Source organism: Esox lucius, chromosome 25, assembly GCF_011004845.1.
Source record: "Esox lucius isolate fEsoLuc1 chromosome 25, fEsoLuc1.pri, whole genome shotgun sequence".
Lineage (NCBI taxonomy): Eukaryota > Metazoa > Chordata > Actinopteri > Esociformes > Esocidae > Esox > Esox lucius.
Genome location: NC_047593.1, coordinates 10,683,834 through 10,700,011, shown reverse-complemented (window position 1 = coordinate 10,700,011; position 16,178 = coordinate 10,683,834). Strand labels below are relative to the sequence as shown.

The window sequence follows — 16,178 nt, the reverse complement described above, 5'->3', positions numbered from 1 at the left end:
AGACAATCTACAGACTAGTTACAACAACCTGACAAAAGAGAGAGACCAGCTACATACTACTTACAACAACCTGACAAAAGAGAGTGACCAGCTACAGGCTAGATACAAAACCCTGAGTGAAGAGAGAGACCAGCTACAGACTAGTTACAACAACCTGACAAAAGAAAGAGACCAGCTACAGAATAGTTACAACAACCTGACAAAAGAGAGAGACCAGATACATACGAGTTACAACAACCTGACCAAAGAGAGAGACCAGCTACAGACTAGAAACAAAACCCTGAGTGAAGAGAGAGACCAGCTACAGACTAGATACAACAACCTCACAAAAGAGAGAGACCAGCTACATACTAGTTACAACAACCTGACAAAAGAGAACGACCAGCTACAGACTAGATACAAAACCCTGAGTGAAGAGAGAGACCAGCTACAGACTAGTTACAACAACCTGACAAAAGAAAGAGACCAGCTACAGAATAGTTACAACAACCTGACAAACGAGAGAGACCAGATACATACGAGTTACAACAACCTGACCAAAGAGAGAGACCAGCTACAGACTAGAAACAAAACCCTGAGTGAAGAGAGAGACCAGCTACAGACTAGATACAACAACCTCACAAAAGAGAGAGACCAGCTACAGACTAGTTACAACAACCTGACAAAAGAGAGAGACCAGCTACAGACTAGATACAACAACCTCACAAAAGAGAGAGACCAGCTACAGACTAGTTACAACAACCTGACAAAAGAGAGAGACCAGCTATATACTAGTTACAACAACCTGACAAAAGAGAAAGACGAGCTACAGACTAGATGCAAACCCCTGAGTGAAGAGAGAGACCAGCTACAGACTAGTAACAACAACCTGACAAAAGAGAGAGATGGAAACACCCAGATGTTATCAGGTAAGTGAATTGAACTGGTTTTCCTTTTAATCACATCAAAATCTCATCCAAATGGCATTCATATTGACTTGCAAAACTGAAACTGAATAAACATATTATACGTGTATTTTAATTAGTGAAATGTCCATATGAACTGAAAGAGTTTGGTAACAGCAGCTATTGCATCTCCACGACGATAAATAACTGGGAAAATGCAAACCAGGACTGTCGGAATAGAGGGACCAAGCTAGTCATCATAAACAACCAAGAGGAACAGGTGAGAGGGAGGTTCATAAGAGATTTATGGATACAAATGGTTGTTTTCATTCTATTGACAAAATCTTAATCTTTGTCTGATAGAAATTCCTCATTTCATTAAACATAAATACTTGGATCGGTCTGTCTGACATAGAGACTGAGGGGACATGGAGATGGGTGGATGGCACACCTCTGACTACAGCGTAAGAGATTATACTCTGTTTTGCAAGCCAGTCATTAGTAGCAATGATTCAATAGTACTGATAGTCTACAGTTACAGCATGTATAAAAACTGCTCAGTGTCTGTGCTAAGGCTATTTTCGAAATGTTATCAATGTTGGTTGGCAACTTGCTTCACATTGAATTCAGATAACGTTGGTTTTCTTTTTTCTGACTTTTGTGATGTAGATAGACTTCCATGCTGTCTCTTTTAACCTTCAAAAACATCTGCATACTGGATTTACAGTAGGTTTTCTTTTCTACCAGTGTCTGACTCTCTGGTTCTCTGTGTTGTTCCCACTACAGGTACTGGGGACCACAACAGCCTGATAATAGTGGTGGCACCGAAGTAGAGGAGGACTGTGTTGAGATTGTGAATTGGAATAGAGATCCTGTAAAGATGTGGAATGACATGACATGTAACACTGAACGTAACTGGATTTGTGAAGCAGTCAAAGATTAACAATACCTTGTTATATACAGTACAATAATAGGTCAGAAGACATAAGAATAATGGAATTACAGTTTTTAATACCAATACAAATGAATAAGTTTCTTCCTCTGTCACATTAAGTGACAATTCTATGTTTCTGAAAACAATAATGAATAGGAACTTGTCATATCCTCACAACTAGCCACCATGGGGGTTTTCACTTAATGGAGATGAGCAAATTGGCCATATTTCTTAGCATATAAATATTTGTATTCTTACTTTCATCACATGACACATATGCTGAGCTCCATCAGGCTTCAAACAGAGGTCATGAATACAGATTCGTAGAAATCACTTTACCTATCGCTTGTTTTTCACTGAAGTGTGAAACTTTATTCGGAAGGAAACTCTGGCGGTCATCTTGATTTAAAGGGAATTTCACCTACTTTTAAGAAAAAGTTCTGATCTCAGTAGATTCAGTTTTCACACAGTGTAGTTTGAAGAAACGCACATGTTTTCACCCGTCTCCCTTTACAGTATCACACACACACACATTATATCTCAGTATCTGTGGTCTATATGGAACTCTAGATCTGTGTTCCAAACCACAGGACAAGAGAAAGCATCACACAGACATTCAGACTCAGGGACTGAGTCAAAGGGCGCCCTCCGGTGGACGTAGTGTTAAATTCAATGTTGAACTTGATAGGAAAGTGTACGTATCTCTACGCAAACTAGCCTCTGATACTAACCATCTCAACTGTTACATACCTGTATTATTAATTCCATGACCCCTGAAGAAAAACATTTTGTTCCCCAATTTATAAGATAAAAGATATTTGTGTAACACAGATTTCGACAAATAGAACCTGAAGTTTTTATCATCGCATCAGAGTTATCCTGTAATTTACATGATAATGTTTACCGCTTTCCTCTTAGTAGTAGAGTACGTTATGAATTGATACAAAGAAAGCACATTAATTAAAGTAACAATATTTACAGAAGAAGAGAAAGGTTTGTCTGCTGTGTGACAGTGTGGGAGGGATGGTTGCGGGTTAGTAGTTTCCTGTGTCTGAGCTCTTTAGACTAGTGCATCTCTGTCTGCAGACCCTTAGACATGGCCTGTAACTCTGTTGATGACATGTATGAAGGCTGCACTGAGCAAATGTACAACAAAGTGAAGAAGCAATATCTTCCAGATGAAAAGACCAGTGAGTCCATTGTGTCAATAAAGCAAAGTAAAGATTAAAAAAGAACAAGTGTTCTTTCACGTGATCATATCCTATTTGTGCTTATTCTGCAATACATTGGAGTTCAACAAGGCAGTCCAAACCCATAGAACAAAGTACAAATCCTCCTTCAAGTTCTACTCCCTGCATTTCCTCTTGACTGATGCTCTCTGCCTGTTGAAACCCCCCCCAGAATTTATTATCAACCACATACAGAAAACCAGAAATGATTTTTGTTACAATTAGATTTGTATTAGATTCTTTGCATCCAGATCTCTTAATTAATAATAAATGTGGAAAACAATCCTGCTTTGAGATAATGACATGTTTTGGAGTTTACCATAAGTCCTACCCAGTGATGAGACAGCATGAGAAGGAAGGTGTTGATTCCTCCTTTTGAGATTTTTTTAATTACCCAAAATAAAAACAGAATTTTCTGAACTGTGACGTTCTCTATGCACTGAAGAGTATAGGCAAACGGAGCAGTCAAAATTGTTAAAATGTTTAGGCAAATACAGCTGTTAATATAACGGTAAGTCAGTGAATCTTGTTTTTTTTTTCTTGTAGTAGAACAATGTTGGATTTAGTCAACATTTCTATGGGTTTCACAGACAGTTTCCTATTAACCACAGGAGAGAAATACAAAATTAATGTTCCAGCTAACCACAAACTAGGAATTTTTCTAAACATGTAATTTGGGGCAGACTGCCGTAGAAATTCACATTGATATTAATGTTTTACTCCCAGAGTAGTATCATCTGATGTGAATCTCCTTATTCAGTAACCGCTTCAGTGACAACGTTGTCACAAGTTGCATTCTCATACAGAAGTAATTTTAAACAATGTAGCTTGGCGTGATTGAGGTTGCATTTTGCGCCAGTACAATGGAATATATCAAGTGGAAACCTCACCCACTGTGACAACTGCACCCTCTACTGCCTCTCCTCCCCCTGCAGTGGGCAGGCTCCAGCGGTCGACGTCACCAGCCTTCTGACACCTCCGCCCATCTCATCAGTTCATCTCACCTGTTGTCTTGTTTAGCGCACCTGGTCCTCATTCACAATCATTCCCCCAGTATATGTGTTCCCTCTGCTCCCCTGGTCTTTGTGTGTTATTGTCTTGCCCTTGTGAGCATTGTTGGGCTACTCTGTCATTAAAAGACAGTAAGCTATGACACCCACATTGCATTTTAGGCAGGTTAAGCAATTGTTGAATTACATATATAGGCCTGTAAGCAATTTGAACAAAGAGCCTTTTGGGAATAAAATAAGACATCTCTTTTAGGGACTGAGGAACTGTGAAGTACCTGTAGTGAGGCTGTTGTGCTCCCCAGTACCTGTAGTGGCAACAACACAGAGAACCAGAGAGTCAGACACTGGTAGAAAAGAAAACCTACTGTAAATCCAATATGCAGATGTTTTTGAAGTTTAAAGAGACAGCATGTCTCAACGTGATAAAAGTCAGTTGTCCTCTTCCAATTTCCTGATGACCAGCTTAGAATTATGATGTGGGGGTAGTTGAGATTTAACTTCCAAGCACTCACTTAATGTTACTTCCAAGCACTCACTTTCTTAATGTATTTTGATACTGAACAACGTTTTTAAAGGTCTGGGCAGCCCGATCCTGAACTGCATTAGTAATGACTCAAACCAGTGAGTTGGCACAGTTTGTCTTTGTGGCGGGTGTGTAAAAAAGGAGTCGAATGCAGGGAGGCAGTCAAAGTATATGTATTGAGTTCCTCTTACAAAAGGGAGGTAGTACTCAATTAGCGCACAAGCGCATAACAATCGCGCAAAGCGAATCCAGAACACACTGAACATAGAACAATACCACACAAAGACACCCGGAAACACAGGAACTATTATATGCGGCCTAATGAGGTAATGGACACCTGGTGCATGTTATAACAAGACATGACTGTGCCGTGGGAGGAGGAGCGGCGTGGCTAGAAGGCCTACGATGACGTGCGCCGAACACCACGTCGGGAGGGGAGGCGCACGTCCACCATGCGCGTCCTCGTCCCACATAAATTAGCAAAATGTTATGTTTTTGCACAGAAATAGAAAGGTCAGGGTCTGTCAAGTGTTCACGTCCCTTGATTCTTCTCCACATTTTATTGTGTAACAACAGGCAACTACTTGTAAAAAACGAAATAATTGATTACATTCAGCCCTTTTGTCAATATTTGATAGAGGTTACCTTTGCAACAGTTACATTCATTCGTTTTTTGGGTTACATCTCTACCAGCTTTGTTCATCTGGATTAAGCAATTTGGCTCAATCAAGTCAAATAAAGATCTTTGGGGAACAGCAAAGTTCCATTCTATTAACAAGACAACATGTTCTTAAAATGTTGTCAGTTCAACTTTAAGTGTATGTGAATGAAACTTACAGTGGACAGACAGTCCTATGATCCCAGCCAGTAGCTGAATTGTGAAAAACTCACCATAGAGGATAAATAATGGTGTCACCATAAAGGCAACGTCATCGCTTATGTTGTATGTTGCTTGGTCTGTGTTGATGAGATAGACTTCCTGTTTTTCAGTGACAGTCCCACTGCTGCCATTATTGAGCATTTGTGCATTGCATTGAATCGTGCTGCAAACACTGTGCAGAAAGACAATCTTCACAAAAGCATTCATAAAACCCATACTATGTAATCTGCAGCTGCTACATACTGAAATTTACAAACTGATGGACTCTACTGTATGACTTTCACTCACTTCATGAGGATGGATTTAATCAGAGGCCATGACTGTCCTCTGAAATCTGTTTTTCCAAAACTGTTTGTCAACTGTATGAAATAGGATAACTCTAAAGTTACTTTAAAAAGGATCAACCACAAAGTTCATTACTTAATTATCCATCTTATGAACATTGTAAAATAGTATATTACATTTACCAAAAACATTCCTCAATTAATATTAATTTGATTCCTCCTTCAGCCACAATCTTTGACTCTCCTCAAAACACAATGGAGAACATGTTCTCTGATTGTAACCTTGGACCTTCTCTAATAGGGATGAGAATGAGGGGAGGACATCAAATGTGAAATTGAGGAAAGACTATTGATATTTTCTACTTTGTCCTCTCCTGTTTTGTGGTATCCTCATACAGGATAAACTGAATGAAGATGAAGAAAACTGCTGTTCACAAACGTCATTTGTATTTGTATATATTATTTAATTATAGAATAAATCCCTTTGATAAAAATGATAACTAAGACACACACACCCACACACATTACACCTTCAAGCCTAGGAAACAGGATTTTCCACAAGATACACAAAGGCTCCCCATTTGTGTCTGGTCTGTAACACATAGACAGACACACACAGGTTTCAACAAATGAGTGACAAAAAAATAACCCTAAGCCTAAATAATATATTTAATATATAATTGTGAGTCTTCATAGAATCTGTGAAAAACTTTATTTCTGATAGTTGTTTAAACTTATTTTAGAACTGAATAGGACTATGTTGTTGAACATAAAACGTCTCATTATTATGTGATTCAACAGCCTCTTATTTTCAAATTTGTCTTGGGGAAATAACATCTGCTCACCCCAGTTGGAAACCCATGCCATCCTTTTGCCACACTGGGGAAAACGTGCTAAAACTCTCACTGGTTGGTTCTATCAATAGTGATGACCTTATTCAGAGCTGAGAATAAACACTCTTCTGAGAAACCTCTATTGAGGAAGTTGAAACACAGTTTTTGCTGGACCATGTCCCAAGGGGTAGATCAAAACCCTTTGGGCAGTAAAAGAGTAGGGGTTTACACGATTCTTTTGTCTTTTCAATTGACGTAAAAGTCCGTTTTCGTCACTTATATTGATAGTTATTGTATCAATGGCATTCACGAATGAAATAAAAACGAACATCGTTGTGCCATGAAATAAAATGGCTTTGGCATGTTCACATTCAATCTCGATAGAAATTGCAATCTTATGACTATTCCTATTATTAAGTTACTGTAGTAGATACTAGTAAGCCTATTACTGGCCAATAAGCTGTTATAACGGCCAGTGGCAAAAAAACATATGTTTCATAGATGCTATTTGTGGTGAAAGTAAACTTAATAAGGAGTGTTTGTTATTTGCACACAATGCTTAATCGTGTCTAGCGAAATATTCAAACTTGGTGTAATGTTAACCCTTGACAAAATTATCCAATGACGAGATGCTATATCGACACTGATCAAATGTATAGCACCGTGGTGTAGTGGTTAAAGATCCGCCCACTTATGTGGGAGACCCAGATTTGAATCCAGTGAGGGCAACAACATTCATCACTTTGCATTGCAGGCTGGCTGAACTAGGCTTGCTTGGTTCCTTTTCTGCTTTAGATTCAACAATAAAATCTTAATTACGGGTGCATAAACACCTGATACCTAAGAATTGACTGTATGGCGAGCCTCGCATTAACAAGGCTGGATGGTGGCTAGATGCATGCAATACACTTTTATTGTCAGTTGGTTTTACATAGAGAGTGGTGTATAGCAGGAAATTAATTTTGTTACAGAAACATTCTAATCTAAAGGTGATCCAGTCAACAAGGCTGTTCGTGATGAAAATAATCTAGTTGTGTTCTGGTGCCATGCCAGATAATAAAGATATCATCAATGTAATGTTCTTAATGTTTGTTTTATAAAGTGATCGCATTTTCAATGTTAGACAGTATGGACCTCTTAAATTTCTGCTGGAAGTCGTTCCCCATGAAAATGTAGAGCGCCGGGTTGATCAAACTACTGGTTGTGGCTACAGTGGTCCCCACCATAAAACCAGCTCTGATGACATCCAGATTGTAGTTTTGGTGGTTCAGCTCAAGCAGTATGAAGACATGGTAGGGCAGATGAAGAATGCAACTATCAGGGCAGTCATTACCCTGAGGCGCTTGGAGGACTTCCTCATCATTTGGCTTGTCCTTAGTCGTAAACACAACAGACTCACAGCCACTTACGTCTGAACATAACTCAACCCAGATCACAATCACCAGAATTCTAGACACCTGTTCCTCATCTACACTCTGTTGAAGTATAACACTTCCCTGAGTTGGTTTGTTGGAAAGGAGAATAAAACACAGGGAGTCAGGGCAATTACCGTAGTTATATGTCCATTTATTACAGAAGCTTCTGGAGACACGTGTCGCCGCACAATGTCTAAGGATCAACATTCAAAACATCATTTTTATACTTCTACTACGCCCAAAAAGATAGAGGCGTTAACTTACAAAGTGTGTGCCATTGGCCCAATCCCAGTTTTATTCTTTATAGGATAACTGCAAGTATCCCCTTGCCCCCCTTTCTGGTTTCTGTCTTGTCTGTCCGACTATGTGTGTGTGTCTCTGACCTGTGACCTGTTTCTCACAAAACAGACATACTAAATCTTTCTATCCCCGGCAACCGCTTGAACAGGTTTTCCTATTCTCCTACTTGCTCCTTCAGTTTCAGCTCATATTACAAACAATTAATATTTTGTTTCATTGGTTACAACAGCTTATAACAGTTCACTAACTTATATAATCAATACATCTACTTTGGTTACAACAGCTTATAACAGTTCACTAACTTATACAATTACTACATCTACAATTCCCCCTTTTGATCTCTCCCCAGTGAGATCACCCCTATTCGCCAAGCTCCAGTTCTCCCGGGTCATGCTGCTCCAGTAGAGGCATCAGCATCCCTGGTGTCGATCCTGGAGCCTTCTCAATGGCTGTAGAAATCACTCTCATGGCAAGCCCTCTTATGCATGGGATACAACAACACCCACAAGTAACCATTATAGCACCAAATGTAGAAAGTGATAAAAGAACAGACATTATCAAACCTTTCCACTGGCCGAACATCGAGATCATCCATTCCTCCAGCGGATTATCTATCCCAGAATGCTCGTATGCGACCCCTCGACATTGTCCAATTCAATCCCCCAAATTTCCTCAAACAGGTGTCCTCAGGTGGGGTCGCTGACCTCTTCGCTGGGGGAATGAAGACCCGATGCCAACCTGGGAAACCTGTATCAACACACAACACATATCATTATTCTACCAATTCCCATATACTACTTCATTCTACTATCATCTCCCCAGACCTTTCTCTGTAACCCTGTCATCTTGGTACGAGTGGTATGAGCCACTCGGTGTCCTATACCCCCTTTAGTTACAGTATTTTTCAGTTCTTTCCCCTAAGAGTCTATTCCCCTGGCGTCGTCCTTTGTCTCCTTCACTCGCTCGTAGTCCCGCCGTGTCCTGGGGTCCGCTCCTGGCACCGGTCCGGCTGGTGCTGGTCCTCCTTCAGTCCACGCTGGGGAAAGCTCCTCCTTCCCGGTTTGGATGAGGTCCGTTAACGACCTTCCTGGCTCCTGCGCTGGTGTACACTGACTCCAATGGTACCACGTCTCTCCTTTGTCCCTCAGGCGGACCGCATGACTCGTTCTCTCCACCACCTGATGAGGACCCGTCCACCTTGGCTCCGACCACTTTCGCTTGATGACCTTCAGCAACACCCACTCCGCCTGGGGCAGGTTCTGGTCCAGCGGTTGCAGGTCCCTCCGTTCTCCGACTCTGTTGGTGAATTCTGAAACGAGTGCTCGCAATTCATCAAAATACACTCTGTGATCTTTGGGCCACTTTTCCCCTTCCGGGACCGCAGGCCCCGCGGCTGGTCCTGGAAACTGTCTCCCCGTCAGCAGCTCGTATGGGGTGAACCCAGTGGTCTGAATTAACGAGCATTGAATCTTCATGAGTACCAGTGGCAGTGCATCTACCCAGTTCAATTTAGTCTGTGCACCTATCTTAGCCAACTTGTTTTTTAAGTTTTGGTTCATCCTTTCTACCTTTCCCTGGGACTGTGGATGGTACACAGTGCCAAAAGCATGTTTTAGGCCCAATAAGCTCTCTACCTTCTGTAAATCACTGTTCTTAAAGTGAGTCCCATTGTCTGACCTAATTTTCTCTGGGAAGCCGTATCTGGGAATGTACTGGTTCACTAAACACTTGATCACTGTGGAATCTGAGCATTAACAATTACAATATGAATGTACGTTTCATTGGAAGTGCATGTGCCTAGATAATGAGAACAACAGAAACCTCTCTGTTTAGATTATCTCTCTGTAGGAATGTTTACGATGGCCATATGGCATGGGGGGGTTGACTTCTAAAGACATGGTCTTAGTTAGAAACGCCCTTAATGTATAGGCTAGCTGGTAACCAACATTACAGTGAGAAGGTAATGGAACGTTCAACGAATGACATCTGTGCTGCAATTTTTCAATAAACGTGAACGAACTTCTCCCTCGATTTGATACGGGTTCTACATTATTTGACCACTATACGAAACCGCCGATTTCTAACATCACTGTCTGACTGTCCTCCCTTCTTGCCGGCCAGGCTTCTGGCCACCCTGTGAACATGTCCACACACACTAACATGTAACGGCACCCCCGTACTGTTTCCCCCATGTCAGTGTAGTCTATCACTATCTCTTGTCCAGGTCTCGTCGTCATGGGGAACGCCCCCATCTCAGGTTTGATCGTCGGTTTTGGATTGTGGTGTGTGCAGATGGTGCATGTCCTAGTGTAGTTACGTACCATGTCTACCATAAACGGGTTCCTCAACATCTGTGCTGGCCCTACATGGCCCAACCCGTGGGCTTCTGCAAATTTATCTCCCCGCATGGCTGGTGGAAGTATTACTCTACCGTCTGGCCCTCTCCAGAGCCCGCTCGTCTCTGTTGCTCCTCTCTGTTGCCAAATTGTTTTCTCTTGTGGGGAAGCCCCCTTTTGATGTCTCACTAGCTCGTCTCTCTCAGAGCCTTCTCCCCCCTTTTTCTGAAACAGGACCCCGTTCATGACTCATCCTGTTTCAGAAAAATCTAGAAAAAAAGTGTTGTGTAGTCTGGTATGGCCAGATCAGCTGCGGTGGCTAGTTGTTGTTTCAGCAAAATGAAGTCCTTGTCGGCCGGGCAAGTCCAATTGAGAGTGGCTTTAAGTTTACGCATTCCCTGCTCCTTAACTAGCGCTCTAAGTGGCTCTGTGAGCCCTGAATAGTTTGGGATGTAATTGCGGCTGTACCCCGTGAGCCCTAGGAATGATAACATTTCCTGAACCGTAGTGGGTTTAGGATGGTGGAGGCTGGTTGTGCGGTGAGCTGGGGAAAGCCCCGCTCCCTTCTGCGAGATTACTCTGCCCAGAAAGGAGACATGCGTCCTTACCAGCAGTAGCTTTTCTTTTGACACCTTGAACCCTTTCTCAGCCAGTCTGGTGAGGACCGTCATCGTAGCTTGGATGCAGGCGGCCACCGTCGGGGCCGCCATTGTCGCCCCTATGTGTGAAAGAAAAAATATCACGAAGTTCCTCTGCTAGTGGGAGACAGAAAAAACATTAGCCAGGTCAATGCAGGTGTACCATTTTTACGTCTTACAGCTGTGTGAGTACCATACGTTTGGCGCCTGAGTGAGTGTCCAATCAGTACATTTGACCGCCCTTTTAACCATGGGCCCCAGGTCTTTTGCTTGGTGTTTAGGATGCAGGGCCTACATGTATGAATTTAGACCCGACCTGTAACGTGTCCCCACACACTACATCCCCAAACCCCTCTCAATACACCTCATCGCCCTGCCGATCATAAAATAGGGTCACATGTGGGGGGTCTGGCGGAGGAAAGTACGGCTCGAGGAGGGAGATCCACGGCCTCCACTTGAAGTCGATGTCCCGTCTGGTAACGTGACAGTTAGTCCATCTGGAGAACACAAGATATTAGCCCCCAGTTTTATCAACAAGTCTCTCCCCAATAAGTTCACTGGTGTGTTTGTCGACACCACATACGTATGGCTGAGGGCCTGTTTACCCAGTATCGTTTTAAGAGGAAATGTCACTGGCAAAGTCTGTCCCACTCCTTCAAACCCCACAACTTCCACTGTCTTGGAGGATAGTAGTCCTGTGACGGGAGGGGCGGTGATGGTGGAAAACGTGGCACCTGTGTCAACCAGAAAGGAGAAGTCCTTCCCGTCGACATTCAGGGACAGCATAGGATCTGCCCTTCCCCCGCTGTCCCCTCCCCCCCCTGTAGACCGTCACACCTGGTCCCACCCTCCCTCATAAGAGAGTGGGTATTGTCCAGGTGCGCTAGGTGGTGGGACGGCGTGTGGGTTGGGAACTGGAGCTGCCCCTTGGTTTGGGAATCCTCTGCCCCCTCCAGTGTTCTGTGGGCAGTTTCTGGACCAGTGGTTCGGGTCACCACACGTAAAGCAGGCTCCGTATGGGACTTGGGCTCCTGAAGCCCCTCTGCCCCTACCCCGCCCCCTCCCCCTACCATAACCTCCCCTCGGAGTCCCTGGTCGATAGGGCGCGGTGAATGCCCCCCGGCCACCGTGAGGTTGGGGTGCCCATGTGGGAACAGGGTATAAATCGGGTGTGTCAGGTTCTCCTGAGCCTAGGGCTGCCATCTGTCTGTGTTTCTTTTTCCCTTCATTGAGCCTCCCTTTGGCTTCACCCAGCTGTAAGCGCAACAGGTTCTCTTCCAGTCCCTGTATCTGTTTGTCTTTCTCTGTCTCCTCATCTTTTGCCCTCTGTAAATTATGTACTATGTGTCTTTCCCATACGTGTGATTCACTACCCGGCAAGTCAGGATTTGCCATCATTGCCTCTTTTATTTTCTCTGGAAGTCCCTCTAAGACCGCCCTTCTAAACCACTCCTGCTGCAGACCCCCTTTCCCCGGGTGGTGCCCTGTGTGTTTGGCCCATGTGTCCTTACATGCTTCTAGATACTGTCTAGGGTGTTGCTCTTTTTCCCAAGGTAACTTGGGCATCGGGGCCCCAGCGGGCAAGGGAAATCGTTCCCTCAGGGCCGTGGCTATGCGCCCGACCACCTGACTGAAAGGAGTGTCGTCAGGGCTCCGCCTAGTGGCGGCCCCTTTTTCTATCTCAGTCATAGCCTGGGCGGACATGTCTCGGGCGACTACTGCCCTCCAGTCCCCCAGTGCCAACATTTGACAAGCTGTGAGTTTATCAAATTGTGACAACCATAGTCCACCTCCCTCTCCCATCGGGGGTAATTTATATACCAGTGCCTGTACGTCTCCCAGCCCCAATGGTTTATATCGCGGTTCGCCGCCTCCCACTCTAAAGAGAGGCAGCTGAAACCCAGCACAACCAGCTTCCCCTGCTTGTGACCGCGTATACATTTTATTTTGAGTCTTTTGAAGTGATTCTACTGCGTCATGGTGTAGTTTTTGTTCTGGTGGGGGCGTACGTGGCAGAGGGTATACATCTACGTCTCCCTTACTCCCGTCTCCACTACTGTCTGTGTCGGGGTCTTCGTCTGAGTCAGTCCATCTCCCTACTGCATTGCCCGTGAGTACCACCCGTCCTCTATGTGAATTCCCTTTTTTCTGCCTAGTTCTGGTCCTTCTCACTGTGTCACTATCGTCCGACCCCGACCTTGAGTCCTCACCTAACCTGCCTTTTGTACGGCCTGATCTTTTCTTTATGGGCCCTGTAATCTCCTCTTGTTTATTCTTTCCTAGTCGTCTCCCCTTCTCGCTCCTCTTTCTCTGCCCTTGCCTTGAACGGTTTCACCTCCCCCTCAGTGTCTGTCTCGCTCTCTGACTCCGCCTTCCTACTTAATTTTCTCTTATCTTGCTTTCCTGTGAATTGAGTTATGGGCTTGCTGTTCTGTGTGTCTAAAGACAATATCCCACTCTCTAAACATAACGCTGGATATAATGGTACACGGTACCATGCACCACCAGGTCATCTTCATATGCTGGGGGTTCTATCTCTCCTCCCTTTTTCTCCTTAATTTTCTGTGCCTTTTTCTCTTTGTTCACATGGTCTACGCCCTGACACCACACTGCTAATTTACACCATTCTTTTCTGTGCTTTTCCCATTCCTTCTCCTTTTCTCTATATCTCCTTCTCTTGACCAAATTGGCTGTTTCCTTCTTGTCTCTAACTCTATCTCGATTTTTGGAACACTCCTTCTCCTTATTCCACAAAATAACATGTAATGGTCTCCTTTCCTCCATCCTTAATCCTGCCTCACTCACCACTTGTCGCAATTTCTCTTCTATCCCTTCTTTTTCTTTCTGAATTGGGTCCATCCTGCCTACAACAGTCATTACATTTGCCACCTGTATCCCCAATTGTTTCCACTTCCCCGTGCCTGGACACCGCCCATCGTCATCAACTTCTCTCTCACACTCCCTGTCCATTTCAACCTGACTTACGTTACTGTGAGTCCCAGACTCAGAATAATTAACAAATGATTAACGGGTACCTGACCCAACACTTTTGGGACTCAAACCCAGTTTTCTTATAAAGAATTTGGGGAGCTCTAAAACTCCCCGGGACTCCAACCCAGATACAGAATTTGGGGAGTTCTAAACCTCCCCGGGACTCTAACCCAGATACAGAATTTGGGGAGTTCTAAAACTCCCCGGGACTCCAACCCAGATACAGAATTTGGGGAGTTATAAAACTCCCCGGGACTCTAACCCAGATACAGAATTTGGGGAGTTATAAAACTCCCCGGGACTCTAACCCAGATACAGAATTTGGGGAGTTATAAAACTCCCCGGGACTCTAACCCAGATACAGAATTTGGGGAGTTATAAAACTCCCCGGGACTCTAACCCAGATACAGAATTTGGGGAGTTATAAAACTCCCCGGGACTCTAACCCAGATACAGAATTTGGGGAGTTATAAAACTCCCCGGGACTCTAACCCAGATACAGAATTTGGGGAGTTATAAAACTCCCCGGGACTCTAACCCAGATACAGAATTTGGGGAGTTATAAAACTCCCCGGGACTCTAACCCAGATACAGAATTTGGGGAGTTATAAAACTCCCCGGGACTCTAACCCAGATACAGAATTTGGGGAGTTATAAAACTCCCCGGGACTCTAACCCAGATACAGAATTTGGGGAGTTATAAAACTCCCCGGGACTCTAACCCAGATACAGAATTTGGGGAGTTATAAAACTCCCCGGGACTCTAACCCAGATACAGAATTTGGGGAGTCATAAAACTCCCCGGGACTTTACACACAATAAATACTTCGAGGTGCCCCTAAGTCCTCGGGCCTCTAACCCGACTGGTTGCCGAGACTCTAACTCGCAACTCTCCACCGTCCCCGTCGGGAAGTGGCGTAGGGTAGTCAACCCTAGAACGATTAACGGGCCTCTAACCCGACTTACAGTGAGACTCTAACTCACACACCGGTAGCGGGCCTCTAACCCGACTTACAGTGAGACTCTAACTCACACACCGGTAACGGGCCTCTAACCCGACTTATAGTGAGACTCTAACTCACAGACCGTTCCCCTGACCCCCTGAATTTAAACCAGTCTCCCAATACGTTTTCCACAGGTTCAAAATTTAGTTCATAGCCAATATGCAGATTTAGATATAACAGGCTCTGCTTACCTTTATCATGAGCCGGCTCGGAACCTGTGAATCTCGCGTAGGTTGTCTGGACAAGATCGAATTCCTTCTCCTCTTTCCAATCCCGGACGAGCCCCCAAATTGTTGAAGTATAACACTTCCCTGAGTTGGTTTGTTGGAAAGGAGAATAAAACACAGGGAGTCAGGGCAATTACCGTAGTTATATGTCCATTTATTACAGAAGCTTCTGGAGACACGTGTCGCCGCACAATGTCTAAGGATCAACATTCAAAACATCATTTTTATACTTCTACTACGCCCAAAAAGATAGAGGCGTTAACTTACAAAGTGTGTGCCATTGGCCCAATCCCAGTTTTATTCCTTATAGGATAACTGCAAGTATCCCCTTGCCCCCCTTTCTGGTTTCTGTCTTGTCTGTCCGACTATGTGTGTGTGTCTCTGACCTGTGACCTGTTTCTCACAAAACAGACATACTAAATCTTTCTATCCCCGGCAACCGCTTGAACAGGTTTTCCTATTCTCCTACTTGCTCCTTCAGTTTCAGCTCATATTACAAACAATTAATATTTTGTTTCATTGGTTACAACAGCTTATAACAGTTCACTAACTTATATAATCAATACATCTACATTGGTTACAACAGCTTATAACAGTTCACTAACTTATACAATTACTACATCTACAACTCCCTATAGATAGTCCATATCTGCCACTTCCTCATTGTAAGGTATTATTTGTAGTTTACTT

General features: G+C 43.7%; 1 protein-coding gene and 1 pseudogene across 1 annotated transcript; both read left to right on the top strand.

The window, feature by feature from the left end:
* Window positions 1-898: 898 nt before the first annotated feature.
* Window positions 899-2,205, top strand: LOC117594085 (C-type lectin domain family 6 member A-like). The gene is made up of 4 exons (XM_034290904.1): window positions 899-908; window positions 1,025-1,164; window positions 1,248-1,348; window positions 1,671-2,205. The coding sequence occupies exons 1-4, from the start codon at window positions 899-901 to the stop codon at window positions 1,825-1,827; spliced, it is 408 nt and encodes a 135-aa protein (XP_034146795.1). The 3' UTR covers window positions 1,828-2,205.
* Window positions 2,206-2,714: 509 nt separating this feature from the next.
* LOC117594084 lies at window positions 2,715-3,466 on the top strand (annotated as a pseudogene).
* Window positions 3,467-16,178: the final 12,712 nt, after the last annotated feature.